The 12,636-nt window shown below is 36.6% G+C and overlaps 1 protein-coding gene across 1 annotated transcript; it reads left to right on the top strand.

Annotated features, from left to right (window-relative positions):
- Positions 1-3,766: 3,766 nt before the first annotated feature.
- On the top strand, positions 3,767-7,277 carry LOC122069036 (histidine-containing phosphotransfer protein 4-like). The gene is made up of 6 exons (XM_042632967.1): positions 3,767-4,060; positions 4,428-4,558; positions 4,677-4,745; positions 5,801-5,872; positions 6,676-6,748; positions 7,115-7,277. The coding sequence occupies exons 1-6, from the start codon at positions 4,001-4,003 to the stop codon at positions 7,166-7,168; spliced, it is 459 nt and encodes a 152-aa protein (XP_042488901.1). The 5' UTR covers positions 3,767-4,000; the 3' UTR covers positions 7,169-7,277.
- Positions 7,278-12,636: the final 5,359 nt, after the last annotated feature.

Below are 12,636 nucleotides of genomic sequence, written 5' to 3'. Positions count from 1 at the left end.
TTTGGGGTGGGGGAGGGGGTGAATATGTTAGAAATGTTAAATGTCGCTTATTGCTCAACTAAGTGGACAATCATGTGGCTCAGAAACATGTTAGGAAAAAATAACCCTGGTTAAGATAGATAGGCAAATAAATCCAGAAACTGAGTTGCAAGATATGCTGTGCATTGCAGTAAATTTCTTACAACAGAGGATGTTAGATAATTATTAGAAAAGCTAACATAGATGTTATGGATTTTTTTTTTTTTTTCTTTCTAATCTAATTCACGCCTTATATCAGGGAATTTATGTCCATCTTCCATAAAGAAGCTGAATGAAATCAAAGTTTCTTGTGAATTAGAGATGTTCAAAATGATGGACTCAAAGCCAATCAAGAATTTAGAAGGAATGGAATTCTTGTTATACGTTAGTTTCCGATCCTCAACCCTCTTAAATTATTAGAATAACTAATCATGCAGGAACATGATATAAAATGTGGAAAAAAATAAAGATTCTTATGGAAATAAGAATATGTAACCTAAACCTAATGTGGAAATTACATTAAATTGCATCTAATCCAATGTTATGCTTCTTCCCCAACTTTTTTTCATGGTGGGCAACTAAGCTTCAACATTAGCAAGCTCTTCTGATGTTCTGTATTCTATTCTAGACCCACTTGATCTAATGGAAAAGTTATATTGGTGGCACATATCTCACAAGGAGAAAAAAACAATACCACCTGACCCGGGTAGGAAAGTTTCTCCTTCTAAGATGGCCCACTTGAAAACGAAAATAAAAAGGTCCAAAGTGAAAAAAGAGTTGCTGAACATTACATATAAGAAAACGATTCTTTGAGCGGACAGCGGAGGGTGCAGTAGCACAAGTGCCCTATCTCTCTTCTTGCATGAAATGATTTCTTTATCCCATATTTTTGAAACCTTTTCATCGCTTTTTGTTCGTGTGTTCCCTATGCTGTTTGTCTAGTGAACCTTCTCTCAACTTATATTACTCAAAGGCTTACGAGGGTGCTTTATGTCCTTTTCTGTTTTTGAAGATTTTCTTAATCCAATGATTAATTCAAAGAGAATGAGTATCATCAAAAGCTCACAGTTATAATTTGCTAATAAGATAATAAAAACTGTCATCTCAGAAGGCTTTTTATAGAATTTCAACTACTAACCCACTTCAATGGCCAAAATCTTATATTGTATCTTGGGAACCAGGGATCAAATATTGGTACCTCAAAGACTTAAAAAACTACTAACCCACTTTTAGCTAGTTGTCACAAGCACTGACCTTGATTTGAAGCTTTTTTTTACTCCTTTTTTTTTCCACATTAGCACAGCGAACTTGATACTTCTTATTTTGGAGAGGTTTGTGTCGGAAGAAATATGTAGGCCACACCAATTATTGGTGTTAAGAAAATATTTTTCATGTGGAAGTGGAATCCATATTTTCAAAATATTCAAAATAGATAAAATAAAATTTGGCAAGAGATCGCTTCTTGGCATGTAGTAATACTTGCACCAACACAGGGCCAAAAAAAGCACAAGCATGGGCATCTGATTAGATGGGATTTTTTATTTCATAGGAAGCAGCATGGTATTTTCGTACAGTCCGTGTTTGGATGAAAAATCCATGTGACCATGCAACGTTTTTTTCCAAAAAATATAAAGCCCTCATTTTTTTGTGAGAGGTTGTGCAAAAGAATCCGCACAGCGAATAGTGTGTGGATCTTATCTCTTGTGCGGATATTTTTTCCTTTAGTATAATCCGGTAATTTTCTCAAAAAAAAAAAAAAAAAATCAATATCATATTCTTACGTCGCTAAGAGAGAAATTGTCCCCTAGGACAACCACTTGTGTCTTTCTTGGAAATGCCCAGTCGAAGTAATTATGTTATGACGTGTAATCAAGGGTCTCGATGTATCCTTGAATATTCTCTTTAATGAGATAGCGTCATATTTTCTTTAACCTAATTAATTGGCCCAAGGAGAATGGTGATAAAGATGTATTGCCGTCAACAACGCAAACCTCATTCTTTTGCAGAATGGCATCCCAGATCAGGTAACTTTAAAAGTGGTCATGATGTGTTATTATCTTCCTTTGAACCGATAAATCTATTGGTGATCCATTCAACATAAGCTAACCGCTTTAGAAAGTTCTCAAAGCAAGAATGAGGGAGCATGCCAATAAGACGTTACAAAAGTATCATACTTAGGGGAGTAGCAAGGCCATTTCTTATAAAGAAGAGAGAGGTGTCATCTTACCCTACCCAAGTGGCACAAAGAATCTTTTTTTCTAAAATTATTTTATAAAAAATACGCAGACTTTTCTGTCTATGAGAGGCCCATGCACCACGGACACAGAGACATGCAATGACCACCCTGCCCTTGCCTGGGGTGTGCGCCTTTGTATATTGGCGCAAGGGCCTCTTGCAGCAAGAAAACACTTACCCTATATAAAAGTTGAGAGGGTATTCTTTATGAGAGAGTGTAGCCTCCACAACCCGCCTCCCAAAAGTCTAGGGGTGTCAATTCTAAACCCGTACCGGTAGGCCCGACCAAGCCCGACACATTTATGGCCCGACCTAGACCGACCCGATTAATAAACGTGTCGGGCTTGCGTTCATGGTGTAGGTAGCTAGCCCGTTGGGTGCCCAACCGAACCAACAAGTTTATATACCCTACTTGAACCGACTCGTTGTAGCCCAACCCAGCCCGACCCCCTTTAATACTACATAAAATTCCTATTGTGCCACTACTAGTAAAAAACTAATGAAGCTTTCTTACTTTTTGCTTTGTAGATGATTTTATTTAATTAAGCTTTATTTTATAAGTTGTAATGGTCAAAATCACTTCTTTTCTTCTAAAAAAGAACAACCATAATCTCAACCCACTTAAGAATAAAACTTTAGGGTAGGCATATTTAAAACCCGTTTAAAGCCCGTTTAGGCTTCAATAGGTTCGTAGCGCAATTAAAGCCCGATTAAGGACCGTTTAAGGAAGCCCAATTAAAGCCCAACACCGATCAATCCGATTATAAATTGTACCATGTCCCCCAAAACTATGCCCATTTACTTAAACGGGCGTCCACGGTGCAAGGCTTTCAAGTGGTTAAGCCTGATAAGGCCTGACCAAGACCGACTCGGTCTGGCCCGACCCGACCGATTGACACCCCTAGAATAGTCTGTCTTCTCCTCTCTTCTCTGTCCACATAGATCATTTCACATGTTCTCTGTGGAAAAACGTAACCTCCACCAACACACCTCACTGTCTCTCCTCTGCCCATATAGTTTTTTTTTTTTTTTTTTCGTTTTTTAAGAGAGAAAACAATGTAAAAAAAAAAAACAAAAAACAAAAAACAAAAAACAAAAAATTAGCCACTAACACATAGATCATTTAACACTGAGAATAATAGAGACTGACGGAGGCTGCGCTCAACGTGTTCCTATAGATCTCAGACTCACCCTGAAAGTTTGGAAAAGTAATGGGAGTGACGACAACAAAGGAAGAGAGAGAGACCAGGGGAATGGAGGCTTTGGTTTTTTCTTTTTCTGATAATGTGAGTATGGGACAGCACTAACGTAAACAAAACGCTAAAAGCCGTCATCTACCGTTTTTAATCTTTTCCTTGGAAGGGACAAGACAAGACTCTAGACTCTAGAGAGAGAATCCTCAAGACATTAATTTCAGATTTTCAGGTCTTTTAAATTTGGACAAAAATATTTGATTTTCTTCCCTTGCACTGCTGTATTAAGAGTGTAAATAGATACATCACATCTTCCTCATCCTATCCATACATGCACAACTCTCCCTCTCCTTCTCCTTCTCCTCTTCCTCCCCCCACTATATATATACCCCTCTTGGGATGAGAAGGTTGGTATGGTGTGTCTCATTACCTTCTTCACTCCTACCTATAATACTTGAAGCCCAGTCCCCTTGCATTGTATACCCTCTTATTTTCTGCAGAAAGGTTTGAAGACAAAAGAAAGTTGTGCTCCAACTCACCTCTAATTTTCTTCTATGGAAAGGAATCAGCTCAGACGCCAGCTTGCTTCTGTGAGGCAGTCTCTCTTTGATCAGGTTCAATTCACTTTCTTGATCACCTTAATTTTCTTCATCAGTTGTTTAGAGAGAGAGAGAGAGAGAGAGAGAGAGAGAGAGTCATCTAACCTTTGTTTCAAAAGTAGGTTTTTCATTTTCATTCATTTCCTTAAAAGCTAGTCATTAAGGAGAGGGAGTTGAGTCCTTAAAAGCCTTTATATCAGACTATTCACATCTAGGATAGTTGCTTTCGCGTGAAACCCCAACAATTTATTTGATGTGCATATGTATCCATGATATTTTGTATCCTTAAGAAAATTTCTTACATAGATATAAACTTTTGTAGGGTGCTTGCATCTGTGATTGATGAAATTCGGAAAGATAATTACAAAATGTATTGTTTCAGGGATTTCTTGATGAACAATTTATTCAGCTCGAGGAATTAGAGGATGGAGATAACCCTAATTTTGTGGAGGAAGTTGTTACATTGTTTTTCAGGGATTCTGCTAGATTGATTGTTAACATAGAGCAAGCATTGTAAGACAATATAGTTCAAATTAAATATTTTCCTTTTACTCACCAAATTCTTGGAGTATTATTATACATATATAATAAACTACCTTATGAAAATTTAATATCGTTGTGGTCAATGCAGGGAATGTAGCCCCCTTGATTTCAATAAGCTGGACAACTACATGCACCAGTTCAAGGGTAGTAGCTCAAGGTATACAAATAAAGTTTTTCACACACACTACACAAAACAAAGTTAATCATGATGGAATTCATGTAGAATTCATCCTTAAAAGCTAGCTATTTAGGAGAATATGCCTAAGTCCTTATAAATCTTCACATGGAAATAGTTGTTCTCATTCCATGTTGGATCATTGTTTTCACGTGTACCACAACAAATCATACGATTTGAATACTAGCCTACTCATTGAATCTGGACTCGTATATATCATAGACATATGATTTTTTTTTTATTATTATTATTACCATTATCCTTTGATCACATCGAATGCTTTATTCAAGAATACATAGATTGGAAAGGAAGAGATCATATTCTTGTGCAGCATAAATTCAAGGTTTATCCTTGTGAGACCAATCTTGGAAGTGGGCCATGCATGGTTGGATGAGAACTGGACAAGCATGAAAAGGGTGTTTCCATAATTCAATATTTAATAAAAGGAATCAATACCGTGGGCTATGAGAATAATGACATTATGGGGGAGAGAAAAGATGATGATGTCATTACTTTTCATATTCCCTTTTATGATTTTATTATAGTGTTTGTTATGAAGATTCTTCTTTTGCTGAAATTATATTGGAAGAGGTTCTAAAATTATATTAGAGGAAGGTTCTATGAGCAAATGGTATAGAGGAAGGCATCAAGGAGGAGCGAAAAAATGGTATCGTATATTTAATGGCAACAAAGTCATTTTATGTGAAAATGATGACACAAAGTTGACAGCTTACCATGCCTAACGGCTCAAAGAATCTTTTCCCCAATCATCATTTTTAGAAAACTGTTCTTATGTGTATCACTTAAATAGATGAGAAAATCTTTCCTATCTAGGTGACCTTTCTAGTCTCTCCCAATCAACATAACCACGTCAATGCTTGAGATGACCAAGCTCAATCCAATCCAACTCATGCTACACTAATATATACTAGGTATTGTGGTTTAGTCTCCTAATCCAACTCAATCTCAGCTAAAATTTACAAAGAATTGAGTGTGAAATGCCAACATTAAAATTAACATTTGTACTTTTGTTGCAGCATTGGAGCTACAAAAGTGAAGAACGAGAGCACAGAGTTTAGGGAATACTGCAGGACAGGAAATGCTGAGGGGTGAGTATCCTTATTCTAATCTTCTTTTATTCTTCTTTGTGTTATGCTTAGTATAACCAAAGCAATACCGGTTCTTACAAGGAGCTGTCACTGACAAAAGCTTTCAGGCAAAACTTCTAGCTTGACCTCTACCCACATAGAATGTTTACCCTCTTCTACACATTACCTTTGGATGCTTAAGCCTCTTATCACTTTGGCAAAGCACCTTTATAGGGGGTGTGGTATTTTGGAAAATCAAGATTCTAGATTTATATCTTTCTCATATTAACGTCATTTTTTCTTCTTCTAGAAAAGGGTATCTAAATTTTTGGCCTGACTCTATTCTGACCCAACAACTACATAAACTAGATCATATCGAGGTTGAATCAGAATCATTCAACTTTCACAAAAGCAGTGAAGAGTACTAAACACCCCGTGTGAGTGACCTAAGGAGGAATGAAGAGTTGGACTCAAAATCACACGTTTCCTGAGGCCAAGATCCCCTACCAACTCGACTACCCTTGAGGTTCATAATCATAATAATGTGTTGTCTTGTCTATGATACTTATTTATCTTTTGAGTCACGTAGACAATGGGAACAACTACTCTATGTAACCCAGCATGGTTACACAAAATTAACCATTTTTCTTTTTCAACAAGAGTGCAAGTCTACTAGGTTGTTTTCCGGTCTAATTTTTGGTCAGTGGACTCCTATTTTGGAACTAAAAACTAGTATCGTTTCAGTTCCTTGTGATCAAACACTGGACTAACCTTCTCCCTCCCAATCTTCTCTATCTAATTGGAGGGAATTCTATTGTTTGCAGATGCATGATGTCCTTCCAACAAGTGAAGAAAGAATATGCAGCTTTGAGAAAGAAGCTTGAGCATTATTTTCAGGTATCTGGCAATTGCAGTCCCAATTTCTACTTTTCTTCGTATTCTTGTTTGATTTTAATATATGGCGCCCAACTCAAAAGTCCGGGCACCACTAGAAACCATTTTCAAAGTCATAATCAGCAGCCTACTAAACTCGAGTTGAGATCAGGTTCATGTACGAGAATAATATCATACGTCTCTTGTCCATAGATTTAGAATCTATTAAATGAAGAGAGAGAGTGAACTTCAAATCTATGAACCAGAGACGTACGAGATTGTTCTTATACATGAACTCGGATCTCACTAAACCCTCCATCCTGAGCATAAAGCACACTGACCACGATGGCGTCATTATTGATTTGTTTTTTTTGTTTTTTGATGTTTCAGCTAGCCAGACAAGCTGGACCCGGAGAGACAGCAAGTCGTTCAGCTAGGAACTGATAGATGAGCAAGAATGACCAATGAAGCTAGCTTAGCTTAGCTTATGATGTCTATGTGGCAATAGTTTTCTTCATTTCTGCAACTTGTACCGAAGTCAGTTTGGTTCCCACCAATATGGAAGGGCTGTATAAATATATATATATATATATATATATATAAAATATATATATATATATATATATATTTTTTTTTTCTTTTTCTTTTTCTGGTAGAAGCTTCATAGATTTTCTTTCCCAGGTCCTACATGCCCCATCGTTTGGTTACTATGTTACTTATAATATTTTAGTTTTTTTCTTTTGGTCCTAATAATGTTTCATATCGTGATGGTTCCAATGTTTACTATTGATTGTTGTCTTGGAGCTATGGCCCAGCCCAGGCCAATGGTTAATTTGATCAAGGGTTTGGTCTGGTAGAGAATGGGTCATCCACATGGCTTTGTGGGCTAATGTTATCGTTCTGATTACGGATTACCATATATATATACAATATGGCATTTGATTTACACACTGCTTGCATATAATGGCATCTTTTAGGCCAAGTCAATGGACACACGGGAGAGGGTTCATCGTGATCGTATATAAAAAGCCCACATGGACAAGGAGGAGAGAGAGAGAGAGCTAATGGCATTTTGGTGATCATTCACTTCCCAAACCAACACTGTTCTCAAGAGGTGGAAACAAAAATTTGGAGGAAAAAGAGAACGAAAAAAAAAAAAAAAAAAAATTATTTTCTCATTCTATACAAGAACTCCCTTCCTTCAAAAGTAACAAAAAAGAAGTTTCCACTCTCTTAGGATCACTGCTACTGTTCTGCTCCCTTTCCCTCTCCTTTTCCATTAATGCACATAAAACACTCTTTATGTTCTCGTAAGAGCTTTGCCTTTTCCACAGTTTTTTATCAACAATACCTAAATCACATTTTCTCAGGTTTTTTCAGGCTCTCCGTTGTATAACTATTTTTGAGAAATCATTTATGATAATAAATTATGGACCATAAATAGTATTCGTTTGGTTATTATTTATATAATAGATTATATAATAAGAAATATTTTTGGTACACTTATTTATATAAAATATATTATAGTGAAAAGGATCCTACCATACCTGTTTGTGTGTATCTACACCCAGACATAGGTTGCACTAAAATACGACGCTATCCCCCGCTCAAATTCCTTCGCATGGCCTCCCATTAGCCTGCGAGCTAACGTGGTGGCCACCCAAGCGGACAAGGTTCTCTTGCCCATAAATTATATAACCCTAATTTATAGTATATTTGAACAAAAGATTCCTCCCCATCCTCATTCCTTGAACCCCGCTTCCACTTCTCTTGGAATTTTTACAAACACATCATGGAATATAATAAGAAATATTTGTCACTACAGTAAGAACCTTGTGTCAAATTATATAGGTGGGTGATCATACACATCACAATTGAAAAAGGAAAACCATCACATTATTGGTAGATTGTATCATTGCAATTGAGTAAATGATGAGTTGGTTGCTTGAACCGATCGGGTCTCATACATTTGGAAAACCTTAAATAGATTTGACATGTTTTACAAGCACAAATTGTAACCAAATGCAAGAAAGGGTCCTAATGTGCCTTAATATTGTACAACTCCAAAAATTTGGTGTTGATAATGTCATACCAAAGTTATATGAAAAATTAAAAAAACACAAATTCATCAAAAATAAGCTTTAACAGAACCATACAAGATTTTTTTTTTTTTATCTCATCATCAATCTTGATAAGCTGCTCTAATCTGATCTGCAATTTATCTTCGATATGCTTTCCATTGTTGCTGCTGCATATGACCTACCACATTTGTAAAACTTACGACATCATCTTTGTCACTATCGTTATCTTCGTCTTCATATTCATCATCGAACTCTCCCTTCTCTGCTTTTTAAAAAAGCCAATCCGATGTTGTTTTCTTTCTAATAAAGTTGTGTATGGTCACACAAGCAAGTACAACCAAAACTTGTGTCTTAAAATTATATGAAGGCATCATCTTCAAAATGGGGCCCATGCACCCATTCCAAGAAGCAAATCATTATTGACATCATGGGAATCCCTTCTTGTAAATTCCCTACAAAATACTTGGGGGTTGAAATCTTCAAGGGAAGAGTCAAAAGTCAGTATATGCTACCTGCTATGGAAAAAATTAGAGAAAAACTCTCAGGGTGGAAAGGGAAAATTCTATCTATGGCCGGCCGGGTTCAGCTTGTCCGCTCTGTCATCTCTAGTATGCCAGTACACAATTTCTCCATTTATTGGTGGCCTTCTTCTTTGTTGTGCAAATGGAAAAATTGATGAAAATTTTCATATGGACAGGGGATATTGACTCAACAAAAGCTGTGACAGTTAAGTGGGACCAAGTTTGTAAACGAATTGAAGAAGGTGGTTTAGGCATTTGCAGAATGAGAGATGTCAACAAATCCTTGCTTTGCAAGCAAGCTTGGAATCTGAAGCATGGTAATTCGATTTTTTACAATTTTCTTAAAGCTCGCTTCTTGAAAAATGGCTTTCCCAATAAGGTTGTTAGGTCATCTTCTATTTGGCCAGGAATTAAACAAGTTTGGTCTCTCATCTCTAGCAAGGAAAGATGGGGTTGTTGGCAATGGGAAAAAAATCCACCTTCGGAATGATAAATGGCTCGGTGACTTTTCCATTATTGAGGCCTGTGATGCGGATCTCTCTCCTCTCAAACACTCTGTGACGAAAGTCTCTGACATTATTTCTAATTACACCTGGAATATCCCTGAGATTCGCTCTGATGCCCTCAATGATATATTCTCTACGACAAAATCAATCTGTCTCCCTCATTTTGATAGGGAGGACCAATGCTTCTGGAGCGGAACTACATCTGGGATCTTCTCTACCCTTTCTGTCTGGAATGAAATAAGAAGACAGAACCCTAAGGTCCCATAATTTTCCCTTGTCTGGAACTCGCATCTCCAACCCCGTCAATCTACATTTGGTTGGCGCCTCTTGCACAGGAAACTTCCCACATATGACATTATCTCTTAGAAAGGTATTCTGAGAGATTTCCCTCGTCTCAAAATGTAGTCTCTGTGGCTCGGAAGCCACATTTTCACAATCTGCCATTTCTCTGTTGATATTTGGACTCGTTTCATGGAGTGTTTTGGGATCTTGTGGCCTATTCCAAATGATTTATTGCATTTGTCGCAATGGTGGATTAGCAAAAGAAAAATCCTATCAATCAAGGATCCTTGGACCATAGGCTTCGTGGTTATAGCTGATAACATATGGAGAGAAAGGAATGCCAGACGCCATGAAGGTATTTCTCTCTCAACCACCCATGTTTTTTAAAAAAATCATGCAGGATGTGAAAGCTAGGAATATAGATTTTTAGAGAAGTATCAGATCTATAAATGATCTTCTCTACTGCCGTCGCCTTGGGATAAGACTTATACCAAATAAACCTCCATTGATGCTTGAAGTTTTCTAGTGCACCCCTCCTAGAGGTTGGTTTAAATTAAATGTTGACGGATGCTCTCTAGGCAATCCTGGGAGAGCAGGGGCAGGGGGAATTCTAAGAGATCACAAAGGCGGAGTAGTTGACTCTTTCAAGTGCTTCTTAGTTGTCCAAACAAATTATTTTGCTGAACTCAAAGGTTTATCAAAAGGCATCCTCCTAGCAAAGCAATTAAACGCGACTAGATTGTGGATTGAATCAAATTCTGCTGCGATTGTTTTGGCAGTTCGGCTTCACTCCATCCCTTGGTATATCTGTCAGGACTGGAACACATGCCTTGTCTTCCTGGAATCCATCAGCTGGAAGATATCACACTGTTTTCAAGAAGCAAATGTTGTGGCTGACTACCTTGCCAAAGATGTGGTCAAGTCTGGAAATTCTAGTTATCCTGCTTCTTTCCCTGCTCACATTAGCTCTGAAATTGCTTCTAATGCAATCTCTCGTCCAAGATTTCGCTCTACGTAATTTTGGGATTTTTCTTCCCCTTTTGATGGCCATGACGATGGTGGGGGATTAAATTTCCTAGTCTTTGTACTTTATTCTTTTCCTTTTTTAATAAATTCCCTGAATCCTTAGCAAAAAAAAAAAATTCTTCAAAATGGGGAAACACTTCTTCAAGATGCCAAATGATGCTCAATAGTGGTTTTTAAGGATGAGTATGTGTAATTGAATACTTCCTCTGCACCTCGTTGTTGTCTACACTTAAAATCATGTTGATGATATCGAACATTTCTAAAATGAGCCATATATCTAGCATGTGTGTGTATCCAGAATCAACAAGATAGTATTTTCCTACAAAATCAAGATTAACATTTAAAATTTCAATAGGTTCACTCACATAAAAAGTTTAATAGAAATTACAATAATTAAAGAATGAAACACATCTGGTGGTGGATGGGGAAAGTTCAAACGAAAAGTGTTGATGGCTTCCCATAATATTCGATTGTCATATGCATTACCCTCCTAACCAGCCCAAAGGAAAGTGAAGCATATATCAAATGAACAAGCAACAGCACACATATAGGTAAATTAATTTTTTCTACCAAATCTATATGGTACTTGTTTTGCAAGTGAAATTAATGCGCTTACATGTGTTCCATCTATTACACCAATGTAGTTGGCAAAGAATGGATACTATTTCCGACTTAATTTGATTTGAGGTGGTTTCTACTCAAATGAATGTGGTAGTACCATCTCTCTATTAAAGGTTCGTAGTGCTTGCAATATATTGTGGAAGTGACATGTCACTGTTTCACTGGAATGCAGAAACATTTCTTGGATAATTTTTATTTCTAACACTGTGTGACATCATGCCCATCAATAATTGTTCTTCTACTGTTGTGTTATTAGTATTTGCCATTAAACCTTTCCCTTTTAAAGTACCCACCAATCTAGTGAAATGCTCTCTAGACATATAGAACAGTCTTCAAACCCTTCTTGGATGTTTATTTGGGCTTTGCATTTCAAATACACAATCATGACCTGTGTGCATAGGTTGTCTTGTGATTTGAGAAGTGGCATCATTGTCATTAACGGTCTCATCATCATTGGCGTTATTAATATGTTCATTGTGCTCCAAATGATGATATACACATCCAATTACAATAAGTGGTAACGATGAAAAATCATCATTGGAATCCCTATTGCATTTCTTATCCATAGCAACTATCATAAACAACTCATATTAAACACATATAGGTCCATCTTTAAAATATGAAATGCAAAATCCATTTATATAGATATATTATAATCTAACAAAATTAACTACAATATGTTTTTAACTCACACAAACATATAGAATTCCATCTTTAAAAATACGAAAAGAAAAAAGATCCACAAACATTATAAATCTATCGAAAATAACTACAAATACTTTCAAACCACATAAACAGATAATGGTCCATCTCTATGAATGTGAAATGAAAAAGACTATCCACACATTATAGTCTTAAAAAAAAAAAAAAAAAAA

This window comes from Macadamia integrifolia, unplaced genomic scaffold (genome assembly GCF_013358625.1).
Source record: "Macadamia integrifolia cultivar HAES 741 unplaced genomic scaffold, SCU_Mint_v3 scaffold526, whole genome shotgun sequence".
Lineage (NCBI taxonomy): Eukaryota > Viridiplantae > Streptophyta > Magnoliopsida > Proteales > Proteaceae > Macadamia > Macadamia integrifolia.
Note: the sequence above shows the minus strand (reverse complement) of the source record. Positions and strands in the feature narration are given on the sequence as shown.

Coding starts and splice junctions, on each gene's coding strand:
- LOC122069036 (XM_042632967.1), top strand. CDS start 4,001: ATGGAAAGGAATCAGCTCAGACGCCAGCTTGCTTCTGTGAGGCAGTCT. Junction 4,061..4,427: donor GGCAGTCTCTCTTTGATCAG/GTTCAATTCACT, acceptor GTATTGTTTCAG/GGATTTCTTGATGAACAATT. Junction 6,749..7,114: donor AGCTTGAGCATTATTTTCAG/GTATCTGGCAAT, acceptor TTGATGTTTCAG/CTAGCCAGACAAGCTGGACC.